Here is a 24,256-nt window from a genome sequence, read left to right on the forward strand (position 1 = left end):
TTCCACCAAGGCGTGCCTGCCTTATTTCCCTTGGGTTGCACAGGGGCAGGGAGGGAAAGAGCCTGCAGCTGCAAGCTCCCCTCGGGAACACAGGCTGCAGCCAGGCAGGGCTAATGAAATGGGCCGCTGCCTCATCCCACCTGATGGCGCATGAGCTGCAAACCAAAGCCGAAGCTGGGCAGCTGGCTCCAGTGGCAGATCCAGCTGTGGGACTGTGCAAAACTTTACGGAAGGGTTGGCATCGACCCTGGTTGTAGCCAAGCATTTTTCAGACTCATGTCGCTGAGGAGGAAACTTCCTGCAGGAACTCGCATTTGCAAAGTAATTTGTTCAAAGAACACATTGAGAAAAAGTCACCAATGGTGAAAATCAGGGCACTGACGTGACCTGAGTGGGGAAGCTGGACCTCTTACAGCACATCTGGCACGAATAAAATGGGAAAAGCTTGGTTAAGAGCAAAGACAGACAATAGCCACAGTTTTGTTTCCATTTATTAATGCTGCCAATTACAACTCACATGTCTGTTTAGTAGGCTTTGGATACAGATTTTGAAGAAACTCAACAGTTCACAAATTATAATAAAATAGCACTAAACCTCTGGTTATTTTTCCATTTAGGTCATACAGACTCTATGTATGCTATGTAGGTATTATCCATCGATGGTTATTTAATCTGTCCCCACCACCCTGGTCTTCAGGGTTCTCAGTTTTATTTCTCATTTGCTCCTGTCTTTGAGCAATTCAAGTTCATGGATGTCTCAAGATTTAGACTGCTGTTGTAAGGCAACTGCAATGTGATACCACTCATCAAATATGGTATCCTTACAGGAGACAACAACAAAACAACCACCATGAGCAGAATCTTATATACAAAGGCAAGAGGAAGTTAGAAATTTAATAATTATAATGCAGTTCAGTGTATAAATATATTAGCGATACTTTCATAAATACATATCTTTAAAGTATTTTACCACTAGTAATAAAATATAATCTGTCATTATTATTAAGAATGTAAATATTGTACTAGCACTCCACTAGTGTAAAAAAAAAGTATGGTTACTGAAAAGTTACTGTTTTCCCTCCTTCTCTAGTAGCTGCACTGTCTCCCTTGAGATGTGGATATTCTACTAAAGTACAATTCTGAGATGTTTTAATTATTTTTAACATCAAACAGCATTAATTGGCACAGATTGTATTAGCTTTTGCACACAAGGCACAATAAATCCAGGTTCACATATTAACTGTGCATAAATACAGTATTTCTCACTGACACATACGTTGCAAAGCTACAGAACAGAAACAGCAGTTACGTTCTTCTTTCAAAATGTCCAACACTTTTGTTCTTGAGTTGATTACATAGCCCAGATTTCATTTTCAGATGACCTAACATTAACAGTCGATGAAGGAATTACCATGTGGGGTACCATGAGGGTATGAGATACTGAATACTAAGAAGGCCTTCACCAATTACTTATTCAAATCATCCCAGAATTTCAGAAGAACTAGAACTGTGAACTTCAGATTTCTGTATTTGGCTGGCCATGGGGAAATATAATTCCTTGGGTCTTGTCACTGCTGTTTATTAGAAGATTTACTTATGTCACTTCTTTAAAAACAAAAATAAATTAACTTCTACTGCATATATAATATTTTAAATTAACCTTTATCTAAATTCTTTGCCAAAAGGAGTTTTGGTATCCGGACAACAGCCTTTTCTAAAACTGATACCCATATGCTGAAAAATGTTTAACTGAATGTCAGTTTTGGCAGCATTTTTCCACAAATGCCTAGAGGGACCTATGTCTAATTCTGAGCTGCTGGGAATATTTCACCTCTCCTGGGTTTGGATGTGCATCCTGCCTGTGTCCCTGTTGTACAGCCGTTTGAGGCTCACACAGGCGTGCATCATCCACCTCTGCTCTGGTTTCCATGGAGAGGATTTCCACCAAAATCCTCTTATGTTCAGTCTAGTGTTTCCTTCACCTTATGTATTTTTTTCCAATACTTATTAGTTAGATTCTAATTTCAATTATAGTCACATAAGCCCCAAGCAACTCCGTTTCATTTCAGTGGAATTATCCTGGATTTACTCCATGATAGCTTTGATCAGAATCTGATCTCTTTTTTTTTTCCTGGACAGACCTGGTTATGTATTTCACATGCAAAATACTGGTCTGTCTCATAGAGAAGGTGTAATTCTTCTCTGGCTCCTAGATTCTAGTTTCCATAATGTAAAAGCTGTAAAATTGTATCAGTGTGGACCATGCTCCCTCCCTGGAAGTGTTCAAGGCCAGGCTGGACTGGGCTTTGAGAAACCTGATCCAGTGGAAGGTGTCCCTGCCCATGGCAGGAGGGTTGGAACTAGATGATTTTTAAGGTCTCTTCCAACCCCAACCAGTCTATGATTCTATATGTGCTATGGATGAACACTGTTTCCCAAGTCATGAGAACTGAATAATGTTTTTAAAAAAACTAGTAACAGGGAAAGGAAATAACTGCCAGTGTTTTCCACTCTCTTCAGTCTACCAATCTATTGCATTGTGCTACTACAGAAAAGCTTAATTTCATATTGGTTCTACTGAAAAGAATGATGCTATCAAAATTTCTGATACTGGAGCTGAGAGTAGAGTTTTGTGGAATGCCTCAGTCACCTGCTTGAATATTACTTGGTTTTGCCAGATTAATTTGTCATCCCTTGCTTCATCTGTGAAATCAATTCCTTAAAGAAATAGTAATGAGCTTTTCCATCTGGGTGGATGACACAGCCTTACAGAAGGGCGGTACGCCATCTCTTCCCCTAGTCACATAGCTTGACCTGCTGGAAATGCAGAGCTTGGTCAATTTTTCCTAAGTGTCAGGATTCATGCACATCTCTTATGTACCACTTGCACACACATTAGGACTAATCCTTCCCCAGTTTGCATCTCAGCAGTGAGGTGATGAAGAATCACCAGAAAAATCTGCCTAGTCCATAGTCAGCTTTAATCCCTCCTGGAAAGACAGTGGGTGGGAGCAGACTGTGTGCCAAATTAACTGTCCCAGTGCATGATTCGTGGTCTGCCCGCCACTTCCCAAATGTGGGAAGTATACTTGCAAGGGATGGAGGAAGAAAGCTGAATAATTGTGCAAGTTGTTCTAGATGCTTTAGAAGTTAGTATGAGCAGTAAAAGATTAAAACAAATGCAAATGTAGAAATGAATCCTACAGATTACTTTTCTTGGAGTAGCTATTTAATTTGTTCTTATTTACACAGAAGTAACTTTCTGGAATTTGTGTTTTCAAAATGGCAGAAGCACTATTAAAGTCAGATAGTGTTTCTGACTTTGATTTCACCTCTTGACTGTACCTGCCTTCAAGAGGATGACATATCAATGATTTGTGTCAAGTACACATTATTTGACTTACTCTGAAGGTTAATTGTTTTCCAATATTTTTGTATTCCATGCATCACTGTTAACGGAAGAAAACCACTGATGGGGGCACCACAGCTTATTCTGGGGGCTAGTTCTATTAATTTTTATTTTTATTGTAATTTGTTATCTTGTTTGTTAGCTAATTTCAGAAACAGAGAGTAACATTTTTGCCATCACATTTCTTAGCATATTGTGTCAAAGATTTATTACACAATGAAGTAAGCAGAATGGTAGCCATAAAAAGAAATCACAACTCTCTTTCACAGAACATAGTTTACAGATTATTTTCAAGTAATCACTGCTTATAACAACTTGGTTAAAAATATAGAATACCAGGTAGCTCATGGCTTTTGACAAAACTCTTAAGAAGGAGCTTTTAAGAGGCCTCATTATGAATGATCAAAGTGAAAACCAATGGCCAGCATAACCTATTTGCTGAGATTTGACAAAATGGCTGTTTTAAAAGCAAGCTCTTTTGGAGAAAGTAGAGAACCTGCCACAAGGATGGTTAGTGTTCATCTAGTGCTCATTCACCCCTGCTCTGGCTGTGTAAGTCCTGAAGTCCTAACTTCATTCACAGAATTACTGCAGCAAGCGTGTCATGACATGACAGTGCCCCAAATGACCGCAACATCTGTGTGTACCTGTTTAGACAGGACCCAAACAGTGTTATAACCAGGTTACTGAACTACCCCCAACTTGGATTCTTTCTGAAGTCACAGTAACGTTAAATTACTTGGTTGTAACACCTCATGGTTTCATGGTTTCATCTATGAAGAAAGGGGTAGGTGTGCTAGGGGTTAATGGGGACGACGGAGGGAGCACTAACCCTTCCATTTTGATTACAAACTGGTAAGAAATGACAGCTGGAGCCCCCATGGCTATGTGCATCCTGGAAAAAGGCAAGATGAAACTACAGTACAGAGAAGTAATGACTAAGGTTACAACACAACTTGCTGGCAAGGACTTTGCTACTGCAGCTGGGCTATATAACAACAGGTTTTGCATTTTTTTCCTTCGTAATTTGACTTTCCCACCTGCCCCTAAAATAAAACTTGGCAACACAGAGAAAGCCAGTTAATTACCTCCTCCCCACTGCTACATCACTGCTGTAACTGCTGGTGGTGGTTTTGCTCCCATGTTTTCAGAAGAGCAGTTGCCAGCTGTGAGATGTGCTGCCAGGCAAACTTGATGTGGGTGGATTCCACCGTGCGGGAACAAATAGCAAAACGTAGCACAAACGTCTCTCGCAGGTGGCACGGGACCAGATGAATCTTCTTGGCCTCATTTATGCTTTTAAGAAGCGCCTTATTTAGTTCATTTGAGCCCTGAAATCATTGTAATTCAATGGATATGGTGATGAATTTCAGAAGCAAGTTTGGAATATGTAAATCCCACCAAACAGTCAAGCCCAAGTACCACCAGTAACACGCAGCCACTTTCTCATCTCTCAGTGCTTTGCCATCAAAGGATTACAAAAAGATGATGGCGCAAGAGATAATTTCTCAGCCACAAAGAGATTTATGGATTAACTGGGGTTTAGAAGCGGTGTTCACACTGGGGCATTTGTGATAGCTGACTGCTTTTTTGTGACCTAAGGTCGTGAGCTATTCATTATTGCATCCATTTCATTACACTTTTCTTAGATCTAATCAAACAAACGTGGGAGGAAGCTTTGCAATGAACTATACTAACATTTGTAAAACAAACCTTCCAGTCTTAAGCATGGCTTCTGTGAAAAAGTCTTTTGAACATGAAGATGGAAATCTTACCCTTAATTATGAAATAGTTAAGGTAATGTATCCCTGGAGTAAGTACGTTTCATACTATCAGCAGAAACCCTAAAAAAGTATTTGCCTCAAGTTCTATAGGAAGTGTCTGCCACAAGAAACCTACAGAGTGGGTTTTTTGGGGTGGATTTTAGAAACGTGGTAAACTGACCCTCCCACTGGAAGTAAACAAAATTCTGCATTCTGGGCAACAGATATAAATGTTAAATATCTTGCAGAAGGTCAGAGGGACTCACATGCAATATTGAATTTTATCTCCTTCTAGTATACTTCATTCCCCTTGTGCTCAAACAGTGAATGTGAGGATTTCCCTTAGAGCAGCTGTACGCTCTTAATATCAAATCTCAAAAGAAATAGGACTGCACAGAGGAGGACTGGTTCTTTTGCAAGTTCAGCTAATGTTGAATCAATGATTTTCCTAGTTTATGTCCGTCAGCATTTGAGAATAAAACAAAAGATGTAACCAGATTTTCAAAAACAGTAGTAAATCACTTTAAATGAAAACAATGAAAGAAGGGATCCCAAAACCTTGGGATTTTTGTCTGATTTAGCAACACAGGATGAAGTGCTAGCTGCCTATCTTTGACAGTCTTTGTTGCACAAATTAAAGGAACCCGTCTCTCTAACTTCTATATCAGCAGACAGAGAGATGGCTTCAGCCTCGCTGGACAGTTGGCTGTAATAGCTTAGGATATACTATGTTGATCTTGAGGGCTATAATTTTATCCTTTGGGGAAATAGCTATTGTACAGCCCTTACTCTTTCTATTACACTGCTGCTAACACAGAATTGCAAGAGATGCAAGGAGCATCTGTGCTTTCACCGCAGAGCTCCCTTATGGAGAACACTGACTGTGGTAAAACAGTCACAAATGGACAAATCTGTCTATTCAGCAGTGGTTTTCTTACTGTAGCGGCACAAGTCTTCTTGAAAACATATCAGAAAACATGTTCTCTCAAATCTGCGCAGTTGTGACTTGCCTGCTTAGCCTTTTTGCATATAAAACAAAGCATGAGGGAGACACAGTTTCCCATTGGCACTGAGGATAAACGTATTATTCTCATGGTTTTAGATCATATTAGAGTTAGAGCTGAACCTAAGTCAAAGCCTTGTGCTGACTTAGCACAAGTTGTTAGGGAATTTGGATGACAGCCTGAAATTCATGGCTTAGCCTTAGTCTTCTAGGAGATATTTATGCAACTCGAACGCTCCTAACTAAGAAAAGGACCAACTTTGGTGTTTTGCAAGTCCCTACCCATTACAGGTCGGTCACTGGTAACAATGACATACTGCTTTCTTATCAAAAGTAATCCATCATTAAAATGATGATCCTTGCCTTTAATATAAAATGCACAGCACTAACTTTTAGGCAATACAAGTGGTTATATGATGTTAAGTTAATGCCCTTGGCAGGGGTGAGGGGAGGAAGGAGAAAGATTTATATGTCTTTCTTCTGTTCTACTCTCACAGCTGCACCCAGGGGCTGCTGTGACACTCGGGTGTCACATCAAATTGAAGTCAGTAGTGACTAATCCTCTCCCAGAGCTTTGAGAAGCCAGCTCTGATTGAGTCTGTCAGCTTCAATAAGACAGTATTCTCACCCCCTTTGAGAAATGACTAGCTTGACTTGTATTCATCTGCAGATATGACAAGGAGGCCAAAAATTAACCCTTTGGCATGACACATTTGATGAAATAGTTACAATATGAAAGGCACACGCTCAACAGTGTGAAAGGCAAAAAATTAAGTTACAGCTAAGCAAAAAAATAAAAAAGGATTTCTCAAGAACAAAGGAAAAATATTTCATACTTTTACAGCTGTGCAGCATTACAGTTCAAGTCCCCTGTCCCTTAGTCCTACTGTAATTACATAAAAGTTACAAGTATTCTACTTCTAAGATGCATTTTAATATGAATTGCAGAAATCGAAGATTTTTGAAAGAGTGATTTAAAATGCAAATAAAGCTGCAAAAATAACTATAAAACACTCTTCATTTAAAAGCTTGTTAGTTTTGTTTTCTTTTTTGGACCGGGAAGGCAAGCGATGAAAAGACTGCTGTTTCAACAATGGTTTTCAGAAGAATCACGCCTTTATTCTACAACTTGTCCAAAAGTTTCCTAGCTACATGTCCAATATTTACCTTCTATTGTAAAACTGCCTTTCCCTGTAGACCTGATTTCTTCCTCTGGATCATCAGGGACAGGAGAATAGAGGTAGATGAACTACTGCTCTGATCAAAAGTGACAATTCCTGTGTTGCTATGCTCTATTTCACCAGGACTGTTCCTTTAAAGTAAAAGTAGAGCACTGACTAACAGCTGTCTCTGGATCTGCAAAACTAGTGTTTGCTTGTTCCGTGTGACAGAGCAGACTACAACCAACATCTTGCTATTGAGAAATAAAAGCCACAGAACCTATTCTTCAAAATCTTTTAAAAGTTCTTGTTAGGAAAGAAATTGTATTAATGTTTCCACTTAATGGAAAAACTCCATGTTCTGTAATCTGTCTGATCCCATAGCAACAGATCTTTTTTTTCTTTTATTTTAAACAACATAAGTTCAAACAAACCCATTTTCCTATTCCAGATGAATTCACCATTACCTTATTGTTAAAGATTTGTTAGCTCCTTCAGCCAACTGCATCAAACTCAGGTAACTGGGGCAACTGAAGGACTGAGAAAAGAATTTGTGAAAAGTAGCAATACCACACTACCTAGAAGGAGCCAAGATGTGCTTGTGAGCCTCCAGAAAAGCTAAAAGCTCATTTAGGTATCGTGAACTAGAAAACGCCAGTGCTGTTATTATTATTGCTCGGTGGTCAGATTCAGTGTCACAATCCACTCTCTTACAGAGGCTTTGGTTGCAAGCTCTTCTATTAAATGAGTTCTTTACCTAAAATAAGACATTGACCCCCTTTTAATGTCTGATTAAACAAGTAAGCCTCCCAACTACTGCAGCTCTTATGCTCTGAGAGCAGAGTGAGTTTTCTAGCTTCTGTTGGGCAAGGTCTCTATGTCAATAAACTTGGCACTTACAGAGATCTTGGGGAACGGAAGGCCAACAGGGGTGAAAGGATCATGTTCAGCAAAAAAAAGCAGACCAGGGCCAAGGGCAGTTGGCCTCCCACGCAACCTGTTCTTACTTGTATCTTGCTCCTATTTGTCTGGTCTGACTGTAGGATTTTATAAATTAAATTGTATTCTTTAAAGAAAACAACAAAAAAGCGTTTACTACTCTAATCTTCATCTAATGGTAGTCATATATATATATATAATTGGATATTAAATATGCACACATATAAAATTGACAAGAAATATGTAATACAGTCACATACACTCACCCATCATATACAAATGTCTGGGAAAATATATTAAAACAACTATCTTCATCAAAGTCCATCAAGCATAGAATATCACGGTCCTTTTGTATGGTTAGGTAGACCATTTGTTTGCCTTGACTCTATATCTCCATACCCTAATATGCTTGAATTTCTCTTAAGCATTTGATTAATTTTTAACAAAATTGTCTTAAGCTTTTTTCTTTAATCTGCTTTGATCTCCATAAACTCCCTTTACTTTTCTTAAAAAATAATTAACTACATAACTACTTAACTACATAACTACATTAACTACAAAAACTATATTCAATTGCAGGTTATTGTATTGCTATAAAACACGACAGAAGAAATAGGCGGTCTTAGCTGCCTTACCTTCAGTCGAAAACAGACTAGTCCCAAGACAACCTCAGCACAGATCTCAAATCTTTCATCCTGAAGGACTAAATGTTCAAATTGATGTGACAGCCTGACGTGCTGAGAAGAGAAAGATAGTATCTACATTGTATAAATTTGATTCATCAAGAGAAAAAATGTGCTAAATTGCTTCCATCCTTAATTGCTTCTCTCTCTTCTCTCCTCTGATATGTGATAATATTCACATATCGCCATCTGTTTATGTTAACTTATATCCCGTTTATGACTTCCAGAGACCATACTGAGCCATTACTATATTAGTAGCTCAGACTATCTTAGGCAGTAGTAGCCTGTTTCTTAATGAAACATTTTGTCACACTTTTATTTGATACCATATTAATAGTAAATAATTGTAATAATTCTTCTTTAGGTTTTCTACCACTGTCAGTTTTGGCTGGGAATGGCTAAAGAGTCCAAAAGTTATTATAGGGAGAGGGGGAGATGCACAGATATAAATAGAGAAAATGATCGCAATTCCGGTGCAAAGTAAGCTGGAAAGATACACTCTTCAGAATAGTTCACTTAACATGACAGCAACTGTGAAGAAGGGGAGAACTTGCTGACTCTCCTGACCTGGGTGCTGAGATTCAGTTGAAAAGAAAGGTGATGGCAGCAGAATCAAGAAAATGGATAGCAAATCTGAGCCAACATGTTCAGAAGTTACTGGGGACAAAAGTGACATTGGACATCAAGCCAGAGCAATTATTTTGGAGCACAGGAGCATTCTGAAGCCAGTGCTCCTCCAAAATCAAACAAATAGGAAAGATACCAACAAGCATACTAACAACCAGCTGGGAAGTCTTAACATCAGTGAGTGATGCATTCTCATACCATGTTTTGCTTTCTTCCAAACAGAAAATGCATTCAAAAGCACTTGGAAAAAAAGAACCCATATCCTCATCAGGTACCTGCAGTACCTTATCCAGTCCCTCTCTCACTGGCTATCATCAGTTTAGTGCTCACTATCCTAAAAAAAAAAAAAAAAAAAAAAAAAAGAAGACAACAACAGCAACCATCTATTAGAATTAGTTTGTCTTCATGCAATAGCCAGTCTATACCAAAAATTATCAGCAACATCTACAATGATGTTTAAAAGTTCCTTAGCTTTTATATATTTACGATCGCAAATAAGTTTACAAAAATAAACAACTAAGCTCATGTCTTTTCCTGCTTTTGCACTTTGCTTTTTTGCAAGTTCAAGGACAGATATCAAACAAAAATGAAACATTTCACTTTGGGCCAGGGTTCAGTGTGGAATGTTTCATCTCACAGCAGCTTTTTCCAAAAGGGCAAGAACAAGACAAAACAGAAATTACAGAACAGAAAAAACAAAATAAAACAAAACAACAACACATTTTGCAATCTTAATCATAGCTTTCTGATGCTTGTTTCTTTCTTAAAATAGAAAAACATTGTTTATATTGAATCAAAACATTGCTTCAAAACCTTCATATTGGGCATACTGGCACCCTATGCAACCAGCCAGTCTTACTGTTGTTACCACTTCCTCTCTGCTCTTTGTTACATCCATTTATCATCTTCCTCTAAAATTAGACTGAAAGCTCTTTGAGTCAAGAATGAGACCAATAAAATGCCCAATCCTTTCCAGGGCATTTGAATGTTCTGCTAATATAAACAGCAGGAGTTTAAGCTATGAAAATTGACCAGAAGTCTATGTATACATACAGATACTTGTATGCATAAGAGCATGGAAAACAGATGTGAAATATGCATACGTGCTGTAATGATCTTTTACTGTTTCCTCCTGTCCTCATGTTCTATAGCCTTAACCAAACGGATGTCTTTTACACAGCTCTGCAAAATTTCACACTGCATATACTACATCTTGGAAATCAAAGCCATAAAAAAAATCATGTTGGATGAGATAAGAATTTCACAACTGTTCAGCTGAATGTAATCACTAACTAAATTTAATCAAAATTTACCTGCGTAAGAACTGAATAAAAAAAAAATTAAGATTTGGCTTACTGCAAGTAGTTTGTAAAGAAAACTCCGGACGCATGCTGTGCATTTTATAGCAGGTATTTATGCCCACTTTTTGCACTAAAGGAATTTTCAGGAATTTGAAAGAAATGAAATCAAGAAAAATAGAGAATATTCTGTAAAACACAAATCAAAATTCTGGAAGTATTTTGTATTCATGTCTGGATGAAAGTACTTTTATCCACCTCGTCTTAACAAGTAGCAATAATTTGTGAAACCACTGGGGGGCACCAAGGGTTTTAGATTATACAGAACTGGAAAGGAAAGTGGAGATTTAACTGACCTTTTCACCTGTAATAGCTCTGCTTAACACATTTCCGAAGGCCCTGCACCTTTGAACTATAAGCTATTATCCTGAATTGCTTTTACAAAGGTTGTTGCAACCAAACATGATTAAACCCAATAAGTTAAACATTATTAAGCCTGGAAGTTGAAACTCTGTAGAACCGAAGGGCTTTTAGGTATCACACCTGCCTCTGTGAGTCCAAGAGCTGTACCCATACTCTGGATGTGAGCACAGCACTAGCTCACAGGAGGACACATGTGGTTTTAGTGCTTCAACTTTTCAAGACAGGAAGGTAAACTGTAAAAATAAAGTCCTGTCTGGAGAACTCTGGGCACTGAAACTAACGATAGGAAAGGAGCGGTGAAAACTGACAGGCAGTTAGTTCTCAGTTTTCTGCTGAATATGTACATATCAAGCCTGATCTATGGATATTTTAACCCTCAAAATGCTTTTGATTTTGTGTCATGCTGTGTCCTCCTGTCCCTAGCACCATTAGCTTAACATTAACGATAACTTAGACTTGGCATTCAAATATTATTTAACCTTTAAAAATTATTTTATTTAATGCTGTTCTATAATTTAACAAAAAAGTGGACGTACACAAACCAACTCACATACTGTTTCTAGCAATATCATTTGGAAAATCCCTTTATCATGTGGGTTCCCAAAGTGGAATCACTGCATTAGTGGCCTGGAAAGTTTTGGTATATAGGAACAGAGTACCAGCCCTTCTCTTCACAGTGAAATTTAGCAAACTGAAGAAAAGAAGCTTGTAAGGAATTTTTGTGTATCACTATCTATCTCAGGTAAATAACCATTGCTCTTCTGCAGTGAGGAGGGAAACAAGAAAGGGATCCAATTCATTTAGTTATTCTGATCCCTGCTAGCTGATGTCTGCATGCAGTTGGTGCTAATTGCTGTAAGGGGCCTCAGATAAAAACGGGCCCAAGGACATAATTTTTGCAACTTTGATGGGTACATCCCAGACAGGACAGATAAATCAGCAGACACCTGTGGAAGCCCCTCACCCTTCCCCAAATTTTAGTACGTTTGCACAATGTATTAACATATGCATTAGATTCTCTGGAAATAGGTGTGTACTTCCTGGAAATTACATGAATATTCATTTGTTTTATTGTATATAATAAGTGTGTCCTTGTCTTTCGGTATGCACGTTAGCTGGAGTGATCCCCCATGCATCCAGCGCTGCAATAAAGAATGTCTGCCTTCTAAAACTTCAAACTAAGGGGTTGAGACCCAATTTACGGTAACAATTCAGGATTAAGGGACATGTCTTACATCATCACTAATGGGAGCAGAAAACTTGTGAGGCATTAAGGTGTGGTCCCTATTTAAAACAAGCTGTATTTGTGTATGTATATGTGTCAATATAAGTATAAATGCTTCTGCACTGAGGTGTTTAAACTGAATTTTGATTTTTGGGCAGAGCCTTCAAGAACTAAAATAGTTTTTGATTGAAGGGAGCTTCTCTGAAGCATCAGCCCACATTAATGTGTATATGCAAGTAAGCACACACAGAATCATCTAGGTTGGAAAGGACCTTGAAGATCATACCGCCTAGCCTTGATCACTTCATACTTTTCCTCCTATAGATTTCACCTCTCTGCCTGCCTTAGCTCACATCCCACTATACTCCGAAGGAAAATGCTGTCAAAAGAGTCTTCTCAACAGCCACTTGGACTGTGACACTCCCCAGCTGAAATGCTATCTCTGGCATTGCTGTTCTGTACAGCTGCAGTTTCTTAAGTCTCTGCTGTTGATTTTTAATGGAATTAGTTATCCTCTGCAAAGAAAGAAGGACCCAGTACACTGATTTCTTCTGGTCCTATGGAGGATTCATCTGAGTCAGAATGTTCATCGGGATCACATACAAAAACATCAACTGCTAAGTTTCTGGAATGACTTCTGAGTTCTTTGAGAGGACTTAAACAACAAAGGAGTAATAGATAGTCAAGCAGTTTGCAAATGGGCCATTTACAAACGGGCCATTTGGGTTTCACATTTATACTGACTCTGAGTGTTTGGAATCAGTCCAGAAGACTGTTACTGTTGTTGGGTTTGCCCTCTTTGTACATCTCCTCTGAGGCTTTGGGACTTACCTCCAAAATTTTTAATTTTCTCTCCCCACATCCACCAGAGATGACTGTCCTCCCCTTTACCACTGCTTTAAAACCTATACTTTGCAATAGGTTAATATTACATGTTGTATGGGAAAAGAGTACATAACTGGAAGGTTTAGAAAACAAAAAAGGTTACTGCAAGTCACAAATTCCCATCTACCAGGAATATTTTAGTTCCTAAATGCCTTCCTCAGTACAAGCAAATCCCAGGATGCATTGGTTATCTAGTCATTTTAATGCAGACCTTAAGGTTGCAAACATAAGAAACATCTTTTTCTTAAAACATACTAATAAAAGAGGAAAAAAAAAAAAAGAAAAAAAAAAAGGAGAGACAAATAGGTTTTGGGCAGTTTACATCCAGGAAAAAAAAAAGTTTGTGAAGAGATAGTTGATAGATATCTTTGGTCTTCCATATAGAAGCTTGCTGATCACACAGCAAATAGGGTGGCTTCTTAAGGATATGCAGTGTTTTTTCCCTCTGTATCATGTCAGAAGCTCATTACTACTGAAAATCTCAAATCACTTTGTAAGTAATACCTGGCTGCGTAGAAGAAGCTTAACTAGAAGTCTATAAACACTGGATAAATCTTCCTACAGTCTTCTATGACTTAGGAGCTGAAGTGTCTTTTTTTTCCCCAGGTGATCACAGCATATATATTGGGATTTTTATAAACTCAGAAAGGAATTGAAACCCTAGGTCCCAAATCTCTCAATAAGGCCCATCCCTGAACCTGAACAGGCATGCCTTAGCTGCTGTTGTATAGCATGAACAAGAATGACATGCCCTACACACAGATATGCTGACGTTATGAAAACTATGTGGTGTATGAGTGCATGCCACATTCCAAATGTAGGCATCTCCTTCCCCAGGTTCAAGTCCAAGGAGCTGTTTCAAACCTCTGCTCTTCCGCCTGACTCTGTGGCGCTTTCCCTGAGGCAACTCCTTAACAACACAACAGAGAGAGAGTGCTTCTTCCCGCTTCCCCAGCTCCATCCACTCTGCTCTCCACTGGAAGGTTGAAATACCTGTTTCTGCCACCGTTCCTAGGTCTCTTCTTATTCTACCTATGTCCACTCTATCACCCACTGTAATAAATGCAGGTTCAGAAATAATTCTGGCAACTACAGGTGTTCCCTTAAAACCCAGCTAAAAGTTCCAAGTACACAAGATACAGTACCAGCTATTCTCTTCCAGGACTGCCTTTGCCAGCAATGGGAAGATAAAAGCTGTTATTGGTAAGATGCTACATGTTCAAAAGAAAGCAACTTTTCAAGGCCAAGCAATTTTAAAGTGAAGTTAAATTCCAAATTCATTTTCATTTGGAAACTTGTCTATAGGTTTGAAAATACAAACCAGTATCAGGCTGGTTTACATACTTCATTACTATGCTACCAAAAGAAAAGTCATCACAATATATTTGGAACCCACAATAATTCCTGAGAAGAGAGGAAAATGTGCAAGATATGAAACACGTTTATAATTGTTATTTTGCAGCTACTGATGTAACTTTACCAACATGTCTGCAAACTCACAAAAGGTATCTTAAATTCTGCTAGAGCAGGGAGCAAATGAAATGCAATTATTTCTTGAAATTTAAGTTCCACAGAGATTGCTAGAGATAGAGGTGACTTTTTTTTTAAAGCTGCTTTGGAACCCACTGAATTTAATCAGAATTCTTCTGGGGGAGGCAGGTGGCAAGGAGAAACTAACTTAACGGTTCCAGTTTGACAGATGTATACAGTGAGCCAAATTCTGCACTTAATTATCCCTCTTGCCCTTTCAAAGTTGCAAACATAAGGTCATAACTTATTTTTCTCTGGGGAGCAATTTAGTCCTTGGTGAAATATTAAACATACATACTCAATTCAACGAGCCTTTGGGAATCTAGCTGTCTGAATTACCTTTACGAATAAGGAAACATATTAGGGCTTTACTTTGCATTCAGTTATCTTTAAGAAAAGATTGATTTGCTTAGCTTTCTTGAACTGTATTGTCACAGAAAATATAAAAACCTGGTCCTCAGCTATGATTACAGAAAGACAAGCACTTTTTGGCTGGTCATTCAGGGAAATGTCTGGGAGACAGGGAAGAAGGGAACTTGTTGAATGTAAATACTGACCTGTGGAAACTGGCCTGATAAAAGGCTGTGCAATTGATATGAGGCTTCCAACCCTTTATTTTCCCAGCCCTACTTAAAAACTTGGCATCATATTGAAATAACTGCAGTCTCCAGAAATCTAATGTGAGAGAGAATCCCACCAGAAACTGTAATGGTAGCCTAGTAAAGTGGTAACAAATCATGTATCAATTTTTCATCAGAAGGATATGTATCAGATTGCCACAAGGATGACAGAGCATCAGAATTGCCACCGTTGTCTAAATTTATTTCTGAAAGCCTCATATTTCTATTTGTAGAGATATTTGTACAGTCAGTTGAAAATTATATGTGATAAAAATGAGAAACAAAGAGGGTACTCTCCATCCCAGAACCTTTCCAAATCGAAAGGGACTTCCTCATGCAGTGATTTCACAACAGTGGAGAAAAGCCTTTCTTAGGAATTAATCTGTTTAGTACCACAATAGAAAGGAATGTGTGTCTGCAGGGAGACCCTTAGCTAATGGATATTTTTGTAAATATTTAGAGCCAACTCATGGATTTCCCCTCACTAGAAGTTTCCCTAAACTTCATCAAGACAAAAGGTATGCTTGAATTTGACTTTACTGCTACAGAGGAAGTATATCTATAATTTAGACTGGTGCCAGATGTGGGTTTTAGTGATAAAGAAACCCCTTCTTTTTACATCAAGAATAAACTTAGTACTTATTCATAACAATGTTACCAAACTGTAAATTGTACACTTTTTTTTTTAGTATTTTAAACAGGAAACAAAGAAGCAGCAGAGGTATACATGCACAATAAGTCACTGTATCCCTTAATCAAAATCTAAACATGCTCTCAATGCATCCACATTAATAAAATAAAGAAGTAATGAATAAACATGTTTTTCTGCAATAAAACTATGGGTGTGCTCTGGCTTAATTTGAAAAGGAACTATGGTCCCACACTGTAGATTCCTAGATTTCTCTTCCCTAAAGATTAACACAAAATGGATGACAGTTTTGATCCTGCCATGATATGAAATTGTGACAGCACATGGGGCAAACGAGCAGCACCCCTCTTGAACTGAGTTGTCTAAAAGCTGTTGCCTGTGCTTTCTGATGGGTACAGAAGTCATAGAAAGTAGACAGCTCATTTTCCCTTGCCATCCCACCACAGGTTACCCAAGAAAGCAAATTCCAGTCACCTTGCGGATGTGCTCCTGCAGTCCCGTGACCCCATACATCCTCAGCACGAACCAGAGCTTCAGGGAGCGGAACCTCCTGCCCAGGGGGATTTGCCAGTGCTGAAAGCCAGGGAGAAGGGAGGGCACCCATGTTAGAAGTCCTCGTTGCAATGATACTGAAGAAACTGTACATTCTGCAATGATTTTGAAGTGTGCCACACTGACATATCCTACAGGCAGTTGCCAGAGGTGGGTCAAATAATAGTAGAAATGTCTATTCCCGGTCAATGCCCTGGTGTGACTGTTTAATACTCAAAATTTTCAAATTAAAATTGGAAAACGAGGTTGGTGTTGTAATGGAAGGGTCAAAAGGCAAATCAAATTTTCTTTGTGCATGAATTCTCCTCGAAGGTTTTAGAAAAATAAGTATCTTAGAAGCTGTCCTGGTTTTGGCTAGGGCAGAGTTAATTTTCTTCCTGGTAGCTGGTACAGCACTGTATTTTGGATTTAGTATGACAATAATGTTGAAAACACACTGATGTTTTAATTGTTGCTAAGTCGCGCTTATCCTAAGTTAAGGATTTTTCAGCTTCCCACGCTCTGCCAGCGAGCAGGTGCACCAGAAGCTTGTGAGGGAGCACAGCCGGGACAGCTGACCCGAAATAGCCAAAGGGATATTCCATGTCATAGGACGTCATGCTCAGTATATAAACTGGTACATAAACTCAGTATATAAACTCAGTATATAAACTGAGGATATGGATTCCTGCTCGGAGACTGGCTGGGCATCAGTCAGAGGGTGGTGAGCAATTGCACTGTGCCTCACTTGTCTTTCTTGGGTTTTATTTCTCTCTCTTTTTGTTATATTCCTTTTCATTACAACAATTATTATTATTATTCATTATTATTATTATTGATGTTATTGTTTTTATTATTATCATTATCATAATCATATTTCAATTATTTTCAATTATTAAACTGTTCTTATCTCAACCCATGAGTTTTACTTCTTTTTTTTTGATTCTTCTCCCCATCCCACGAGGCTGCGTGATGCTTAGTTGCCAGCTGGGGTTAAACCACGACAGAAGCTCATGTACAATATTTATAGTTGTGGGGCTAGCATCTACAATGACAGGCCCATTTTCCATTTCAAAACAACCATGTTTCTACTAGTTAAACATTAAAGCACATACCCTTTTTTTTAAATTGTATTATTCACTATCTTAAGGAAAAAAAATAATCTCTAGGATGTTTCTTTCTACTGCCTAAACCTTGAGATATTGCACATGAAAGAAAATTTCAGCCTTTAAACAATTTTTTTCAGAAAATAGAGTTTAAAGTTTCAGCTTAAGGAATGTTAAAAAATTAGCAAGCTGCATCCTTCCTGGAAAGAAGCATAAGGTTTTTGAGGTTTATGATAGTAATGGAAAATAAAAGTCCTGAAAATATCAGTATATACCAGTAATAATATGAATTATTACACTGATGCTGTACTTACCCGATAATCTGTTACAAGGCCTGGAAGTTAAAGAAAAAATGTTCACATTGCTTCATCACAACAGACAAAGCTTTTAATCATTCTAATGTTATTGAAAAAACTGTCTCTTACCTATCCTGTACATTTGCTACAAACTTCTGCATCATTAGTGTCAACAGGGCCACTAAATACCTAGTAGGATACTCAGCAGCATGCTAAATGAAGGTGCTTGTAATAAGCTTCATTCCTTAGCTAGCCAGAATATACCACTAACAGATTAAAGTTTACAGGAGAAGAAACACAATTTTCCTTTCTGTTATACTGCAGATACTGGGTAGATGATGGACTAAATACTATGGTTTTTTTCTTCTTGTAAGGAAAAGAAGTAGTATATAAAACAGCTACTATTAATTTTGTAATAAACACTTTGCAGAATCCCCAAACTCACTTCATCACTCATTCTCTGCTCTGAAATGTCACCACCTTTACCCTAGTGTACCGGTAACACTTTTTAAAATAATCCACTTCTACCTACCTTTTATGCTCATTCATGTATTTGTTGCTAATTCTTCAGCATGTCTGATATGTGACTGGAAAATCTGACTCAGAATTGACCTCTTTCTGCTTGGAGAATAGTATTCTGTGTTTTTTTATGGCTTTTCATTTGATGTACTGAAAGCCCCTTACAAACCCAGACTGACTAAGCCACAAAGCAGTCCAGGGAGGCAAGTAGAGGGCATTAATAGTTATCTTTTATATAAGCACACAGAGTCAAGATGCGTCTACCTTTTCTTTGAATCAGGTAATCAAACTGATTTCTCAGTAAAGGAAGCTGTAACATAAAACTGGATTACTTGCAGTAAGACAGTGACAGAAATTAAACTGACGTAAAATGTAAAGCACTTCTTTAAGAAAATGTGGAAGCATCTGCTTAGCTTTCTTATTCTGCTTTATTACTCTGCAGTGGAGTATAAGCTTCATAGGAAAGTATGTACTTAAATTCCATGGGAAAGTGCTGTCTAAGCGCTCCCAGAATTCTGAACTGCAGGGTACTATATAGAACTTCTGAATTTGACCAGTCTATGTCATTTACATAATTCTCAGCCTTTACATTTTCTAGGAGTTAAAAAAAAAAAAAGACTGTATTTCCTGTTTTACAAGCTCTCTTGCCAATGTTCTCTCATCTACACAGACAAAACATAGGAAAAAACATGGTCCTTCCTCCCTGCAACATATAGCTGTTTGGATCTTTAACCTGTTACTAGGTTATTTTCCAGATGAAAAAAACCACACAACAATCAACAATCATTAACCTGTTCCTGGACTTCAGGAAATGAATGTAGTTGTCTCAGCTCAGAAACGAGGCAATTTGATAACAATCACATTCTTCTGCATTGTAGCAGCCATTTTTGTTTGATAGCTGCAAGACTGGTAGTAAAGAGAGTAAAGCAACTGGTGCTAGATAAATAATCCTACGCTCCTGTAAGGGGCTATGTCTAATGATCCACAACAACGCCTTTCACAAGCTGTGAAGCAGAATGCAATCAATGATTAGTCCTTGATTACAAGCCTTAGTCTTACATCTGTATTTAACCAGGAGGAATTGCATTGTGGGAGCATATGTGGCATTCACAATAGAGTATAAAGCTGCATTCTTCTAACACTGCCATTAGGATTTGACCTATATCCTGGGTTGCCAGGCAAGCTAGTATAATCTTCCTGGTGTCATGATGCAAATCACATAAAATTATAATTAATGACAAAATAAAGACCTTCCCCTTGGGGGCACACATAATTGCCATGTGGTTATTAAGAGTAATTGCTCACAGATAGAGATATTTTTCCGCTCATTTAAATTCTTGAGTGAGAGATGAGCAAATTCAAAAATGCTTTTCATTTGCCTTGTAAACCATGATGGGAATTTTTAGACCTGAGACATACTCAGAAAATAAGACCGTCCATTAGACAAGGCATATTTCCAGGAGTGCTAACATCCCATAAATCACACAGGGATCAATAGGGACCGCAACAAATTTGCACCTATGCAAATTTGACTATGTTTATTGAAGACATAAGTGTGGATTGAATTTAACAGTTTAACTAGAGGTATTTGCATTTTTAAAAAGTGTTGTCTGGCTCTTTTGAAAATTGATATCAAATAGGAATAGAGCATAGAAAAATTTAGTGTCACTGGACTGCTAGTAATTAGCTGATCTCTCTGAAATCGTTCTGTCCAGATCACATAACATGCTATCACAGCTGACAAAGGCTGAACAATTTACTATCCACATTGGGAGATGAAGTTTTTAGGTCAACTAGGTGGCCACACTGAAAGCACCTAGTTTTAAGAAAGGTTTGATTTTCTTCTGGTGTTTTTTAACCTGGGGAAGACCTAAGGTTTTTGTATCAGTACTGTCAGTTGTCACGAGAACATATTTTCACTTTAGTTAAGGTTGGAATTTTTTCTCCTGAAGAGAAATATTTTTCATGTATGCAAAGTAAAAGCTAGTGACTTAAATTTATTTGCTATAACTTGTATTTTTCATTAAAAAAGAAAAAAAACAGTATATATGCTTTTTCTTAACAATTCTAGCCTTTGGAGGGTGAACCTCAGCTCCAGAGTTACTGCATTTTCCTGTTTATTGCACTGTTCTATATTTACATTGCTTAGAAATGTAGAAAAAGAATAAAATGCAAAATTTCTGCCAGTTCAGGATTTAGGCACAAGAATCCATTTTTCCTAGGGCTTTTTAGCGAATGGTGGAATTCCGGATGGTGTTAGTTTAAATGTCAATGAGTTCAAAGCCATAACAGAGAGAAGATAAAAATACTCAGGATACACTTCTGAACACAGATCAGTACCAGCAGTTCCAGGAAAAATACAAAATAAACAGTAAGAACATCCACATGTGATTCACCCTCTTAAGAAAGTTATGAGGGAACTTGTACCACATCTTGACACTGCACTGCTGTGTCTTTCTTCACAATTAATCAGTTAATAACTGAATGTGTAAAAACGGGCTTCAGGATGGCAAATGCCGCTCTGCAGTTGCTAGGTATGTGCAAGGAGCAGCGCTAATCCATTAAGGAGCTTTTTGCAGGGCCTAAGATTTGTAAGTTCTTTGTGAGCATTTTGTGAAGAGCTTTCATGAGCATTTTGTACAAGATGGATAGCCTGCACTTACCGCCTTCTCTACAATCAATGCAAGAACATGAGAGCAACAGGATAATGTCCCAGATAACTATCACTCAAAATAGAGCACAGATACCAAACACAGCTCACCCCTTCTTTGAGGTTTCAGGGACTGTTTGCTCCTGGCATGGGTTTTTGGAAATTTGAAATCAGAGCTTCAACAAATAGCTAAGAAAAAAAGTCACAGACTTAGAAACTCTAAAACAAATCAGATCTTGAAACCATTCTGGAGAAAGGTATGTTGAGGAAGGCAGGTTAAGGGACTCGATACACAGCATCTAATAATACGTTTATCTGACTGCCAAAAGATCATTAAGAATTTTCTCAACACTCCTACAGTTAGTGGTAAGTCTGGAGCTGGGGAAATCCCAATACAAAAGTATTCATATAATGCTTTATAAAATGTCTTTCCCTCAATTGCTTTCTATACTAACTAAATCTCACTAGACATGTGTTTGCACTTTAATAGGCTTAACTCCCTAGGGCACTCTGAAAATGGAAATAGGCTCCTAAACAACTTAGGTAGTTTTAAGAATTTCAGTTTTCATCTTAAGTCCTTTTTTCTATTAAATATCAGTGCGCAAACAAAATAATAATAATCTAATTTATTTATAAAATTACCAGACTCCTGATGGTGATGCTGCAGGTAAAGAGGTTCTAATTTAAAGGCACCTGTTAAATCTGATCTTTTTTTCACCCTGTATAAAAAAGAAAGAATTAAATTTAAGGGATTAAATTGCCACAAGAAATGAAGGCAAATTGTATGTGTTTAAACTGGCGTATTTCCTGAGCACAGCCTGTGCCATTTTCAGTGCTTTTTCACAGCCATATCAGTACTGTACTTACAAGTAGTTAAGTGTAAGGCTCAGCAGGAACGGGCAGCATGACTGCACGACTGCATATTTAAAAACAGACAAGAAACAGACACAGAGGATCTTTTTATGGTGATAGACACTCACACCAGAATGTGAGACTAGCTGAAGCAATGTTAATGTTTGCAGTCAACAGAAGTTGCCTTGAAATTACTGCAGTACAAAGCTGTGTGGGAAGAGCTGTGGCTTCCTAGACAACATGCACAGCCGTGGTGAGGCTTTGTGGATGCTGCCCACTGTCTCTCCTTGCTGCGGTGGTGGCAGCAGCAGCCACTGGTAGGGACGAGCACCCCGGTCCACACTCAGGCTTCCCTCTTGTGCCACCCTGCCCCTAGCTGGGTCCAATATACAATTACTGACAGACATACTGCAGCACAATGCAAAACTGAGAAGCATACCTTACTATTGCCAGCTAGTGGGTGCTGTGACTGGACTGATGTTCAGAAGCCAATGTGCCCCTTTTACGGAGAATAAACTACGTTTTGCCAGTGGGTAGTAACAAGATTTTGCTGGTTCATGCTTCACTCTGTGTAAGACTGACTCACCTCCACAAATGTTGGGGTTTACAGAGGCAGAAGAAGAAGAAACCGGAAATCAAAAAGGGAAAGACTGCTACATCATTATATTAGGCTCATAAATATATTACAAAGTAAGCAATAATTATGTCACCACGGGGACACTCTAAATGACAAAACTCCAAACCTTTTATGATTTTCTGTCCATCTGTTTTCTTTCTGGGTTTTAATGTAAAATTATAAATTTCTAAGTAAAAATCTAATTTCCAATATTTCAGTGTGTATGTATAAATGCACAGACAGTACATATTCCCACTCTCATCCACATCTAGACTGTGCTCATAAAACACCTTAGTCAAACAAACAAAAAGCCTTCCTCTCACTAATGGTCAGGAAAGTACCAAGGTTGACAGTTAAGTACTTGCCTTCAGGTATGGAAGTACATAGCTGAAGATAAGGAATCCTATGCACATGAAAAATAGTAACAGATATTCAGAATGCTCTCAATAAAAACAATTAAGAACCTATTTGTGTGCTGGAAATGTCCTATGGACAGAGGGAAGAACCTATTAGCTGAAAGCAGGTTTAATTAGGGTAAGTATTTTTAACAAACTTTAAGTTGTTCTACTGTAGTTTATTTGATATGTTTGATTACTTTGATATATTCATGTTTCAGTAGCTCATTCTGTATGCAACTAACCCAAGTTACAAGCAATATCCATTAGTTGTCTTGTGAGAGCTTCATTTTTTCTCCTGCAATATGCTGTGCTAAACAATGGAACAGATAAGTATTCTGCAGGAACATCTAGCTTAGAAGACATAAAAATGCTGTCATCTTGTACTTCCTTGGTGATGTTATTGCCTTTTTAAAAGATGGTGTCTGTTCCGTTTGGGGACTTCACAGGCCTTAATCTGGCAACCATGAAAAACTGTCTAAAAGGATTACTAAAATAAATCCAGAGCCTGGACATCAATGTATATGAACTAGTTGAGTTGCACCTCTATACACCACGTCTAGATTTCACCCTGTGTATTTATACTTCTTTGCAGTAAGTGCTTGCATGGTCTGGTAATGGACAGAAGTAGTGGTTTTGACTTTCTTTGCAAATACCCCTGGTTGACTGAAGATTTGTGAATATATATTTCAAAAATGTCACTGATAAACTACAATTTTTTTAAGGCTTGATGTTATGCTAATAGACCTACTAAAATCTAGCTTGAGTGGCACAGATTCACATATTAAGTACTCATAATACAAAATACGCAACAAAACTCCTGATGAAGTAGTGAAAATCTGTGAAAAGTGACTTACTTGGATCGCACATCTGCAGCATTTAACACCCTCACTCTATTCTATTTTAAATGGCAGATACAATAACCAAAAAAGTTGACTTCATATTATAAACCAACAGGAAAATTTCACTTCTATTTACAGATAAGCATTTCCTGTAAGCACCTTCCTTCCAAATACTAAAACAGCCTTCCCAACAAAATGTTAACACTTAAACCCTGAAAAGAGTAATAGAAAAGCA

At 38.0% G+C, this 24,256-nt stretch overlaps 1 protein-coding gene across 1 annotated transcript in view; it reads right to left on the reverse strand.

Moving 5' to 3' along the window:
- Positions 1–473: 473 nt before the first annotated feature.
- Positions 474–24,256, reverse strand: part of DDC (dopa decarboxylase) — a 60,760-nt gene continuing 36,977 nt past the window's right edge. Inside the window, exons 10-14 of the mRNA XM_074874996.1 lie at positions 21,959–22,035; positions 18,166–18,185; positions 16,689–16,787; positions 8,910–9,011; positions 474–4,740 (exon numbers count right to left, since the gene is read on the reverse strand). Coding sequence (XP_074731097.1) covers positions 4,516–4,740; positions 8,910–9,011; positions 16,689–16,787; positions 18,166–18,185; positions 21,959–22,035 — 523 coding nt within the window. The 3' untranslated portion in view covers positions 474–4,515. The remainder of the gene's footprint in view (positions 4,741–8,909; positions 9,012–16,688; positions 16,788–18,165; positions 18,186–21,958; positions 22,036–24,256) is intronic.

Source organism: Strix uralensis, chromosome 1, assembly GCF_047716275.1.
Source record: "Strix uralensis isolate ZFMK-TIS-50842 chromosome 1, bStrUra1, whole genome shotgun sequence".
Taxonomy (NCBI): domain Eukaryota; kingdom Metazoa; phylum Chordata; class Aves; order Strigiformes; family Strigidae; genus Strix; species Strix uralensis.